Raw genomic sequence first — 13,178 nt, forward strand, 5'->3', positions numbered from 1 at the left:
TATTCGGTGACAAGTAGAACTTCAACCGCAGCTCTATGGAGATGAGCCCCGGAAAACCTTCTAGCCCAGTGCCTGGGCACTCTCCTGGGAGGTAAAAAATCTGCCTTGAACTCCAGTCTGTGACAGGCAGAGTGGGGCGGAGTCAGGGTGCGTAACTCGCGGCTGTAATTTCCGTTGGGAGCCAGGTACCTCTAGGCAGGCGTTATAATAAGGAGCCTCAGACCCCCATGTGACGCGTACCCCAGGGCTCCGGAGCTTATTGACACAGCCAGTGCCCCAGTGGGGCGGGTCTGGGGTTTAAATGTTGTCTGAGTCTTTCCCCAGCTTTGCAAACCCTGAGCGCCCCAACCAGCCAGCTCCAGAGCGTGGCTCACACAGCGCTGGGTTTTTGTCCTAGGTCGCTGGCTGTGTGTCTCTGACACAGTAATACCGCGCGGTGTCCTCCGCTCTCAGGCCGCTGATTTGCAAATGCACCAGGCTGTTGGCGTTGTCTCTGGCGATGGTGAATCGCCCCTTCACGGAATCAGCGTAGTAGGCGCTCCCCTGAGCAGCAGCTCTGGCCAGCCACTCCAGCCCCTTCCCGGGGGCCAGACGGATCCAGTCCATGAGATAACTGCTGAAGGGGAACCCGGAGGCTTTGCAGGAGAGGCGGAGAGAGTCTCCGGGCTTTTTCACATCCCCTCCGGACTCCACCAGCTGCACCTGAGGCCTGGCCTCTGCAAATACAGATTTGTTTAGACCCCCGATTCTATCAAACCCAGGAACCCGGAGGGGAGGACGCTTTGTACTTTAATAGTTACCTGGGAGAACTGACAGAGTGAGAATTAAGTTCAGCCAAAATCTCATCTTCCTGGGTTTTGTGTAAGAAATTCCGAGAGGAGGAGTGAAAGTGAGAATGTGGGAAAACTCGCGTCTTCTTCTGGGAGGAGCTGCGGGGCCTGAGACGTGTCAGGATTTAAACAGAGTGACTAGCTCTGGATTTGCATAGACACCCCTTCATATAAGAGAGAGGTTCCTCTGGTAAGTACCGTGAGCAGAGAAGGGGGGATAGATAGATAGATAGATGGGTGGGGTGTAGGGGATAGATAGATGGGGTGTGGATGGGGATAGATAGACAGGAAGGAAGGAAGGAAGGATGACTGTTGATCGATGATAGATAGAGGTGCACCGAGAAACAGGCATTTGGCAAGGGAATGTTAAATAGACGGTATTATTGAGTGATGCTCAGACGATAAGGATGGATGGTTGAATCTATAATGCGCCATGCATGGTACTAGGCTCTCAGACTGCCTGGAGACCGGTTCACTGGTGAGGTTAATCGGAGTGAGACGCTGTACAGGGCAGGGAGTCGAATACATGTATAACATTAAACACACCCCACACAGCTCTCTGGCATCGACCAATAGGGATTTCGGTCCCCTTTATAGCTGCCAGAGTTTGTGTTTTCACCTACCCTGGGGAGGTTGGGGGTGGGCTCAGAATTTGTCCCTGGAGAGGAAAGAAAGAGGCAGGGACCCAACTAAGAACGTTCTGCGCTTTGCGGGAACTTGTATAAATTCCTTCACCTTGTGTAAAAGCAAAGAAGAGGGATAATAACAATAAAAGGGTTTGCTGCTGCTCGGCCCTTTCCCAGAACTGCTCTGATCGTCACTCACAGGCCTGGGGCGCCCCCAGCACCAAACCGCTTCTCTGATCACTGCAGGGGGAGGTTCTTGTTTGAGCTCAGACCGGCTTCCCCTCACTGTGTGTCTCGCACAGTGATACCGGGCGGTGTCCTCGGGCTTCAGGCCGGTCATTTGCAGATACAGCTCACTCTTGGGATCATCCCTGGAGATGGTGAATCGGCCTTTCACTGAATCAGGGTAATATGTACCACCCGCACTGCTCGTTATAGTAGCGACCCATTCAAGTCCCTTCCCGGGAGCCTGGCGCACCCAGTTCATCCAGTAGCTGCTGAAGTCTAACCCGGAGGCTTTGCAGGAGAGGCGGAGAGAGTCTCCGGGCTTTTTCACATCCCCTCCGGACTCCACCAGCGCCTGGGACCGGGCACCTGACAATAAAGACAGGCCATTAATATCGGTATAAAAACAGCGGTAACACAATATTCATCTAACCTCTGCCAGTTACTCAGAGGAGGAAAATACCTTCCAAAGCGGCTACAGCGAAAATTACAAGGAGGAAAAATCCCATTTTCCTGAGTGCTGGAGGGGAAAGTTCTCAGGGACTGGCTGGTCACTGCACAGACCCAGGGGCTGCGGATTGTGTCTCCGGCTGCAGCCTGGGCAGAAAGAGGCTCAGATTTAAACAGGAAACTGTCTCCCTCATTTGCATGTCCCCGCTTTATAAGAGACACACACTCCTGCTGCCAGTGATCTGAGTGACTCGCCCTAGGGCTCCGGGTGCGGGAGTCAGACTGTCTCGTCCTGTGTCTGTGCAGCGCCGGGCACAGGGCGCTGGGATCCTCCTGACACTTTCGGACCCCTGGGAGGAATGAACAGTTCCCTCCAGGGACTGGATTTCCTCACCCAGGAAGTGAGGGCCTGGCTATTGTGAGGTGATATTGGGGATTGCTCGGGGCGGGTCTCAGCTTTGGAGCCCCGTCCCATGCGCAGAGGGGCCGTGTAACGTCCGGTCAGTGGGGCCCGTGTCTGGCGAGGCTTCAGGCAGCACTGAAGGGAGATTGTTATTCACGATGGATATTTATATTCGTGTCCACACTTCTGTTCCCATTCACACTCCACTTCCCATTTATACGGGGATTCTGTAAAATAAAACGGAGCATAAATCAGTGCCTTTGTGTTGGCTGTTGCGTTTGATTCCGGTCTTTTCTTAAATGGGGCCATTTTAAGAGCCAAACACGATGTTAACCCGCTGTCGGTTTTGGTGATGGGCTTTGTTACTCTGGTCTAGTCTCTCACACAGTGATACCGGGCGGTGTCTTCCCCTCCCCTGCTGCTCCTTTGTAAATACAGAGGGTTGCTATTGTCTCGGGAAACAACGAACCGCCCTTTCGCTGAATCGGTGCAATGGGAACAATTTCGTGTATACTGCGCCCTGGAGACCCGCTGCAGACGCTTCCCAGGAGCCTGACGGACCCAGCGCTGAAGTGGAACCCGGAGACTTTCGAAGAGAGGCTAAGAAAGGGGAGAAAGGGAAAGAGGCCAACTGACGGAGGCGATATCTGAGCCCTTAGCTGTTATCTCTGAACAGTGATGGGAGACAGGGGAGAGTCCGGAAGACTGGGAAAGGGCAAATCTAGTGCCCGCCTGTCTATAAAAAGGGAAATAAAGGCAACCCAGGCAATTACAGACCAGTCAGCTTCACTTCGGTACCGGGTAAGATACTGGAGCGAATAATTAAGGAATCAATTTCCAAACACCTAGAAGACAATAAGGTGATAAGTAATAGCCGGCTTGGATTTGTCAAGAACAAATCATGTCAACCCAACCTGACAGCTTTCACTGACAGGGTAACAAGCCTTGTGGATGGAGAGGGGGAAGGGGTAGATGTGCTATATCTAGACTTTAGTGAGGATTTTGATACAGTCTCGCATGATCTTCTCATTAAGAAACTAGGGAAATACAACCTAGATGGAGCTACTATAAGGTGGGTGCAGAACTGGTTCGACAACCATTCCCAGAAAGTAGTTATCAATAGTTCACAGTCAGGCTGGAAGGGCAGAACGAGTGGGGTTCCACAGGGATCAGTTCTTGGTCCAGCTCTTTTCAATGTTTTCATAAGCAATGTAGATCATGGCATAGAGAGGACACTTGTAGAGTTTTCAGATGGTACCAAGCTGGGAGGGGTTGCAAGTGCTTTGGAGGATAGGGTGAAAGTTTAAAATGATCTGGACAAACTGGAGAAATGGTCTGAAGTAAATAGGATGAAATTCAACAAGGACAAATGCGAAGTGCTCCCCTTAGGAAGGAACAATCAGTTGCACACATACAGAATGGGAAATGACTGCCTAGGAAGGAGTACGGCAGAAAGGGATCTAGCAGTCATAGTGGACCACAAGCTAAATATGCGTCAGCAGTGTAACTCTGTTGCAAACAAAACAAACAAACAAAAACAAAGCAGAAGCAAACATCACTGTGGGATGTATTAGCAGGAGCGCTGTAAGCACGACAGAGAAGTAATTCTTCCAGGCTATTCTGTGCTGATTACCACTTGCTAGACCGACAGTAGATGCGCCCCATAAACTCCAGCCCTTTCCCCAGAGGCCGCCGGACACAGGCCCAGGTGTCGCTGGTGCTAGAAACCGAGTCTCCAGAGATGGTGGAGGTAAATTTCAGGGACTCTCCTGGCTTCACCGCCCCCACCTCAGCCTCCTGCAGCTGCACCTGGGAGAGGACGCCTGGAAAGGGAAACCATAAATGAGTCTTATCCCCTGGGGGAGGAGCAAGTCTGAAAATACCCCCCCCCCCCCGCCCCGCCGCCGAGCCGGAACTGAAGGGAGTTAGGTTCCCATCACCCACTGACTTCTTTGGGATCCGGGCTCTTCATTCCTTTACCTCCCCCCGTCCCATTGACAATCTGGGCCTCTGGAATTAATCCAGCAGCAAATCTCCCCACAGGCACGGAGGCCCAGCCAGGGTCGGAAGATCAATAGCAAGTGGGTGAAGGTGGAACATGTCCCCAGCAGGCAGGACCGGGCAGTTCTGTGTCTGGGGAGAGACCGAGGCCCCTAGAATCAGGGGGTTTGTCTTTAAATCGCCGGACGCAGGAGTTTGCATGCGGGTTTCACAGCGTGGGTATAAAAGATGACCGGGTGTGAACCCTGCCTACACACGGGGCTCTCTGGCTGCGCTTGAGGCCGTGAACTGACTTCCGCAAGGGGGCTGCGAAATCTGAACTGGTCTAAGCGATTTATTTGGGTGGCCAGATTCCATTCAAACCCAAGGGGGTTGGGCACCTAACTCTCACTCACCTTTCTGACACATCACAGCCACGTTCAATAGAACATTTCTTAGGGCTTGGGACCATTTGAGGAAATTAATGGAGCCTTTTCTGTGACTGCAAAGTCTGGAATTTCCAATAGCGCCCAAGGGAGTTAGGAACAATCTCCAGTGCACAATCAGTTGGCTATAGGCTCCCTTTGATCCTTCTGCAATTCCACACTCTAAAGAGTTTCGTTCTCCAGGCAGGATTCTCAGCCTGGTGAGGGGAACGCCAAGCTTCACTGACTTAAATGGGCTTTGGGTCTGGCCCCAGCCTGGCAGAGTTACCTTTGCTGCCTTCACAACCCAGTAACTTTACTAGAATAGGTGGATATTCCCTCTCCCCTTCTGACAGATGTTTTATGAATCAGCCCCGCTACCTATCAGGTTATCACCCTGCTGGCCTTACGGTCATCAGCCCTTTTGTGAAAAATTCACACCGGTTCATGTCCGGAGATTAAGATTTTTTATTTTATTATTATTATTATTTGTATATTTGAGTTTAAATTACACTTTTGGTTTCTGGTTTCACTCTGCCAATTATCTTTCACTGTCACAGTAAGAATAAATGTCTTTCTTGTTACTGTTTTCGTCAATATTCTGGGCCCACTTTACATCCTTGATCCTTTTCCTTTTCTTCTTTGTCATTTTTCTTGCTGTTTGTTTTCTTCCTACAGATACAACATCCAGAACTATACTAGGCATTTTACAAAACAACTAAAACATTATTCCAGTATCTATCTATCTATCTATCTATCTATCTATCTATCTATCTATCGGAGATACATATTTATGGATAGACACCCCCCTTTTCCCTCTCTCTCTCTCTCTCTCTCTCTCTCTCTCTCTCTTTGCCATTTGATAACGACTGGATGTATTCACATATTTAATGGTGAAACGCTTGGAAGTCATATATGTTTAATTAAGCGGGTTGCTTTTTGTCCAGGGGATCTGGAGTGTGTCACTGAATCTCGCGATTCCTCTTTCTGCAGTATCATGTTGAGAGAGAAAAAATTAAGAAGCTGTGTTTGACCACTCTCTTTTCGTTTTCGTCTGTCCTGCATTTTCTTTCCATTTACAGGGAGTTTAGCTGGGGGAACCTCGTTGCTCTGAGTTAATCTGGCCTCACTGCGCTGCTCAGAATCTGCTTCCCCTTTTTGTACGAGTCCCTGCTTTGCTCTGTGTCACTGTGTAGCTCCTGGCGCAGTAATAGGTGCCGCTGTCTCCGGCTTCCATGCCTCTCATTTCCAAATACACCTCGCTTTTAGAGGTGTCCCTCGAGATGGTCAGTCGGTTTTTCAGGGACTCCTGGTAATATTTGTCGTCCTCCCAATCAACAAGGCACAACCACTCCAGGCCTTTCCCCGGGGGCTGTCGAATCCAGCTCACTCTTTGCCCGCTAGACGTGAGAGAGAATCCAGACACGGAGCAGGTCAGTCTCAGGGTCTGTGAGGGCTTCACCTGGGCTGCTCCGGTCTGCAGCAGTGTAACCTGGGAACGGACACCTGCAAAGAGCACGGAGAAATCTCAGTCAGAGAGATGACAGCAGCGGGATCAGTAGAGAGGGGAGACTGCTCCCTCCTATCGTACTTACATGCTGCAATAGCAAAGAGGAGAGAGAGAAGCAAAGTTTTCATCTTCCCTCCTGGAAATCAGCTAGGGACAGGCCGAAGACCAAAAGGGAGTGACACAGATTTGACTTCTGCAGGGACCGCTGAAATAAAGAACGGAAATATTCTATTCTTAAGAGGAAGCAAAATATTCATTTGCCTACCCCGCCCTCTTATGCAAAGCTCGGGTAAATTAGTTCTCTCCGTAGTCCTCATAAATGTGGCACCTGCCTAGTGGTCATCAGTTAATGGCTCGTGTGGATGAGACACATTATTATCGAGGTGTGGCCTAGAAACCGGAAGCAAGTTCACGGCCCCATTGTGCTAGGCGCTGCACAGATACATAGTCAAAGGGAGTCAGTCCCCTGGTAAGGTGCTACATCTTTAACCCGTATATGATTATGAGACGCCTGGACACGTGGGTGAGTCAACGGTAGGGACACAATTTATAATTATTGTCATTACCAGAAGTGTCTATCAGGATCTTCAGCATAGCACGGGCAGTGGTGATGTTGACGATGCTACCGAGGCGAAGCAGTCCGGTCTGTTAGGATGGAGCATTAGGCCGGGACTCAGGAGACTTGGATTCGGTTCCTGGCTTTGTCCTGGTCTGCTGGGTGACAGTGAGCAGGCCCCGTCTCCTCCTTGTACCTCAGTTTCCCCATCTGTAATAAATGGGGCTAATGATACTTACCTCTCCTTAAAAAGAGCTTTTAGATCTGATGAAAAGCAGCTGCTACCACTGCTAGGAAGAGAAATGCCCGCGGTGTATGTCCCTGAGCACAGCTGTAAGGAATGTGCACCCGGCAACCTGCTGTCATTTGTAACTTTCTCTAGACAAATGTGGAGGAGGATCAAAAGTGAAGGGTGATGCAATTTAGGAAAACGTACGAGAGACCCGAGCACCCAAACAATTCAGTCTGGGACATGCCAACGGTCTGGCTCCCAAACCCCTTGTGAGAGAACATTGATCTATTTACTATCCGGGTGGCTCTTTACTTTGTCCATTTCTCAGTAGCGACAGTGCCCCCTACTGATTAAACACACGACACTTACCATACAAAATATTTTTCCAGATATGGTTGGAGCGTAATATTTCTCTTTCTTTCTTTCTGTAAAGACTTGTTTTATTCGATTATTTCATGGTAAAAAAACAACTTGGCGGTCGTATACCTCAAATCACGCTGGTTGCTTTTTCCAGGCTATGTGGTGTTTCACTGAATCTCGACATTCCTCTCTCTGAGTTCTCCCTGTAGTGCTCACGTATAAGATGCTGAGCTAATAGTAACGGGTTAATGGATCATGCGGGGGGTGATATGGATTATTATTGCAGGTTGGCTTAGAAATCCAAAGGAAGTGATAACTCTGAGTGCCCGAGAGACGTGACCCAGCATCCTTCAGCATTGTCTAGGAAAGGTGGACTTGGTCCCCCGTGAATAAGGGCGGATGGATTTGATGGCCTTTCCACACCTACTTTTCCATGATTGCAAGATCCCATGATTCTTGGCCCCGTCTAGATCGGCTGGATTTCAGAAATGACATCTGCTGGGGAACTAAAGATAGTTAAAACCCGGGCAGGCTGTGAAGAGCTACAAAAGGATATTTCAAAACTGGGTGACTGGGCAACAAAATGGCAGGTGAAATTTAATGTTGATTTCTTCAAAGTAATGCATGTTGGAAAGCACGATCCCAACTATACATACAAAATGATGGGATCTAAACTAGCTGTTACCATTCAAGAAAGAGATCCTGGAGTCATTGTGGATAGTTCTCTGAAAACATCCACTTAATGTGCAGCGGCAGTCAAAAAAGAAACAGAATGCTGGGAATAATTAAGAAAGGGATAGAAAATAGGACAGAAAATATCATGTTGCCTCTACATAAATCCATGGTACGTCTATATCTTGAATACTGTGTGCAGATGTGGTCGCCTCATCTGAAAAAAAATATATTGGAATTGGAAAAGGTTCAGAAAAGGGCAACAAAAATGACTAGGATTATGGAACGGCTTCTGTATGAGTCGAGATTAATAAAACTGGAACTTTTCAGGTTAGAAAAGAGACGGCTAAGGGGAGATATGTTTGAGGTCTATAAAATCACGACTGGTGTAGAGAAAGTAGATAAGGACATGCGGTTTACTACTTCTCATAACACAAGAACTAGAGGTCACCAATTGAAATTAATAGGCAGCATGTTTAAAACAAACAAAAGGACGTATTTCTTCATACAACACACAGTCAACCAGTGGAATTCTTTGCCAGAGGATGTTGTGAAGGCCAAGACCATAACAGGGTTCAAAAAAGAACTAGATATTTTCATGGAGGACAGGTCCATCAATGGCTATTAGCCAGGCTGGGCAGGGATGGTGTCCCTAGCCTCTGTTTGCCAGAAGCTGGGAATGGGCGACAGGGGGTGGATCACTGGGTGATTCCCTATGGGACACCTGGCACTGACCACTGTCAGAAGACAGGGTACTAGGCAAGATGGACCTTTGGTCTGACCAGTAGGACCATTCTTATGGAATAAAAGAGAAAATACATGAATGGGAGACAGAGTTATAAAGAGAAACGATTCATTCCCTGCTGAAGGAAAGGCCAATAGAGGATAAAAGTCTGTACGGATTTCATATTGATTTGCAGATATTGTGGAACACTGTGTGAAGGAGATATTCCTGCACGAATATTGCTGTGTCTAGAATCAGAGCTTTGTATTTAAACAGGGACCCACTGAGGCAGGGCCATACAGGTCGGTTTGACCCAACCGGGGGTGGGGGCGAGAGGTGAAAGCGGCTGGCAAGATTTCAGCTTAAAAGAGGCTGCGCTCTCAGGGACTTGTCCTCATTTTACAACAGACAAAGAAAATACATTCCAGATTTGAAGGACTCTAGGCCCAGTGGATTGGGGGGCGGGAAGTTATAACATAACACCTCCACGGGAGTTAGGTGGCTAACTCAGGAGCTTTTGAAAATACCACTGGGTGTCTATCTTCATCTTTGAGCACCTCCATATATTTGAAAATCTGGTCCATGGTATTCAACATTATATATAAATGCAAGCATCTTCACTGTGAATGTTTGCCTGAAATTATTATTTTTGTAATTGAAAATGGATACAGGGGAATCCCTTTCCACACAATTTACCGGTGGAACTCCTTGTCACATGATATCATTAGGGCCAAGATATTTTTAAATGAATATTACTTTTCTCATTAGATTGTGTCCATCTACAAACTCAGAAGAAAGGCAGTTTCTCCTCTCGTTCACACCCTGTGTGAGGGGTAACTCTGTTGGAGGTAATGTGGCTGCTTGTGCTTTCACTCTATTACTTTTTATATCTCGTAGCATAACCGGTGTAATGAAAAATCGGAGGCACATAGAGGATTATACTTTTTATAGGAGCTCCTAGATATATTGGATACGTATGTTACTGCGGCTTTTTCTTTTGGGGGAGACAGACATATATTTGATCACCTGGAAGGAATACAATTTGTGTGCACGTGTATTTTGAACACTGTTAAATTCCTTATAATATTATTTTAAGAGGAGATTTTCTCCAAATTAAGATGCCCACATCTCTCAAAGAACTCAGTGGGAACAGAGTCACTGATTTATTGCTGGAGTCACTAATTCGTTCCCCTTCCATTGCAAATTGTAGATGACCACACATGGGAAAAGGCCACGAAGAATGAGGTCTAGAGTCCCCGCGGTGTTACCAGTGCCACGGTAGCCAGAACCTCTCTGCACTGTGGAAAACCCGCTTCCCCTTTTCCTATCGGTTCTTGCTTTGTTCTGTGTCACTGTGTCTCTCCCGGAGCAGTAATAGGTGGCAGTGTCCGCAGCTGTCAGCGAGCGGAGCTGCAGGGAGAACTGGTTCTTGGCGGTGTCTTGTGAGATGGTCACTCGGCTCTGCAGAGAGCCGGGATACTCAGTGTTCCACCGGCCAGACCTGTACCATGTGCACCCCACCCATTCCGGCCGCTTCCCCGCGGGCTGCCGGAACCAGTCCCAGGTGGCGCTGGTGCTAGAAACCGAGTCTCCGGAGATGGTACAAGTGAGTGTCAGGGACTCCCCGGGTTTCACCGCTCCCTGGCCTGTTTCCTTCAGCTGCACTTGGGAGAGGACACCTGGGAAGGAAACACAGAAATGAACCAGTGAGCCAGGCCCCTGTCCCCTGGGAGTGGGGACCACGTGAAAATTAAACACCCTGAGACGGCGACTAAGGGACTGAGGCACCCAACTGCCACTGAATTGCATTGGGATCAGGGCATCTCATTCCCTTAGGCTGCCTTGAACGTCTTCTCTTCTGCAGGCGCTGCAGCAAGGAACCCTCCTGACCCCTCACTAGGCACGTACCTGAAGGAGCCTCCAGCATGAACAGGAAAATCAGCGGCAGGTTCATCTTAAGTGAAGGTGCAAACTGTCCCCAGCAGCCAGGACCGGGCAGTTCTGTGTCTCTGGATGGAGTCTGTGGCTCCTCCAATCAGGGGGCTGTATTTAAAGTGGCGCCCTCCGGACAGGGATTTGCATGTGAGTTTCCCAACGTCAATATAGGAGACGACAGGGTGTGAGCTCTGTCTACACATGGGGGAATCTCTCCTTGGAATGCGTCCTACCCCCGAGACAGTGAGTTCAGCTCAGCGAAATGCGAAACCACCCAAGGTATTTGGACACCCAAACTCAGTTTAAATAAATTGGATTTGGTCATTTAACACTCTTAAAGGACTTTGAAATTCTCAGTCAAATGTAAGTGCAGGACAGCGTCTTCTCTGGAATGAGGGAATATCTGGAGAAGAGAAATTATACCCCTTCTCCTGTGGTTTTGGTTGGGATTTCAAAAGAGCCCCAGGGAATTAAGAACCCAAATGGCATCGAAATTCAGTAGAATCTGGGCCTTTAACTCTCTCGCCCCATCTCTTAAATCCTAACCCGTGTTCTGTAGAGATTTATCATATTGGTAGCAAACGCACTGCATTTAGTGTGCAGTCAGAGATACATTTATAGCGAATAAGGGTTTATTACATTGCATTGAGTTAAATGAGAGTCTTTCGGCTATTAACATGCTCTGGGTGAGTTTAGTTAGTGGATTTATGTCTGCTGCCCTCAGAAGACAGTAACTGAAAATATCCTTCTCCCCTCCCCGTCAATGTCGTATCCCATGTGCTCTCTGCCAGGACCCCTTGAAGAAATGACCCAGGCTCATAATCTGGATAATATCTGCGTGGTGAATGTTTATTTTTGGAAACTCTTTGCAAGAAAGTATTTTCGAGCATAAATTACATTTCTGATCCTTGGTGCCACTTGAGTCATTAATATAGCAGCAGAAAGTGCATTGTGCAATTCATATCACAAATACTATCTATCTATCTATCTATCTATCTATCTATCTATCTATCTATCTATCTATCTATCTATCTATCCCCATCCACCCCATCTATCTATCCCCATCCACCCCATCCACCCCATCTATCTATCTATCTATCTATCTATCTATCTATCTATCTATCTATCTATCTATTCCCATTCACTCCATCTATCCCCACCCACCCCCTTTATCTATCTATCTATCTATCTATCTATCTATCTATCTATCTATCTATCTATCCCCATCCACCACCTCAATCTATCTATCTATCCAGGCAAGTGGGTAATGAAGTTTTACAGTGACATGTGACCATGTCACCTGAACTGGAATCCACCTTTAACCTGGTGCTTTTCCATTTAGAAGGGGAGTGGGAACCCACAGAGGGACAAAGGATTCCCGCCTTGAGCAAAACATAGTTAAGAGGATGGATCAGAACAAAGGGGGCTGCAGTCATGAGAAATCCCCTAGCTACGGCCTGAGCCGGAACAGGAACTGTACCGGGAAAGGATCGGGCCCAGACTAGAAGGAGGCTACTCTGTCAAAAACGTTTATTGGAACATCTCTGAGGGTGAAATTTACCTGCTGTATTAGGCTTAGTCTGTGTGTTTTGTTTTGTTTGGTCATTTACTTTGTTCTGTCTTTTATTACTTGGAACCACTTAAATCCTACTTTTTATATTTAATAAAATCACTTTTGTATATTAGTAAACCCAGAGTAAGTGATCAATATCTGGGAGAGCAAACAGCCCTGCCTCTCTCTCTATCAGTGTTATAGAGGGTGAGCAATTTATGAGTTTACCCTGTGTAATCTTTATACAGGGTAAAACAGATTTATTTGGGGGTTTGAACCCCTTTGGGAGCTGGGTGTCTGGGTGCTGGAGACAGGAGCACTTCCTAAAACAGGGGTGAACAAACTTTTTGGCTCCAGGGCCACACTGGAGTTGCAAAACTGTACGGAGGGCAGGGTAGGGAAGGCTGTGCCTCCACAAACAGCCCCCTCCTACTTCCCACCCCCTGAGTGCCCCCCTCAGAACCTCCAACCCATAAAACCCTCCTGCTCCTTGTCCCCTAATTGCACCCTCCCGGGACCCCACCTCCCACAGTAACACACGGCGGTGTCCTCGGGCTTCAGGCCGCTCATGTGCAGGTAGAAGTTGGCGCTGTCCTTGGAGGCTGTGACTCGCCCCTGGATGGAGGGGGAGTAGTAATTCGTGACTGAAGATTGGCGATAGTGAACCAGCCACTCCAGTCCCTTTCCCGGCTGCTGCC

The 13,178-nt window shown here is 48.1% G+C and overlaps 3 gene segments (V, D, J or C); all 3 read right to left on the reverse strand.

Annotated features, from left to right (window-relative positions):
- Positions 1 to 393: 393 nt before the first annotated feature.
- Positions 394 to 2,151, reverse strand: LOC123347655 (the record flags this gene model as incomplete). The annotated part of the segment is given in 4 exon segments: positions 394 to 616; positions 1,454 to 1,488; positions 1,755 to 2,050; positions 2,145 to 2,151. Coding segments are annotated over 4 exon segments (561 nt in total), but the record flags the coding sequence as incomplete, so codon positions are not given.
- A 3,914-nt stretch (positions 2,152 to 6,065) lies between these two features.
- LOC123347991 lies at positions 6,066 to 6,645 on the reverse strand. The segment is given in 2 exon segments: positions 6,066 to 6,445; positions 6,535 to 6,645. Coding segments are annotated over 2 exon segments (411 nt in total).
- Positions 6,646 to 10,148: 3,503 nt separating this feature from the next.
- Positions 10,149 to 10,947, reverse strand: LOC123347656. The segment is given in 2 exon segments: positions 10,149 to 10,672; positions 10,902 to 10,947. Coding segments are annotated over 2 exon segments (570 nt in total).
- Between the last annotated feature and the right edge of the window lie 2,231 nt (positions 10,948 to 13,178).

The sequence above is a fragment of the Mauremys mutica genome, chromosome 13 (genome assembly GCF_020497125.1).
Source record: "Mauremys mutica isolate MM-2020 ecotype Southern chromosome 13, ASM2049712v1, whole genome shotgun sequence".
NCBI classification, from domain to species: domain Eukaryota; kingdom Metazoa; phylum Chordata; order Testudines; family Geoemydidae; genus Mauremys; species Mauremys mutica.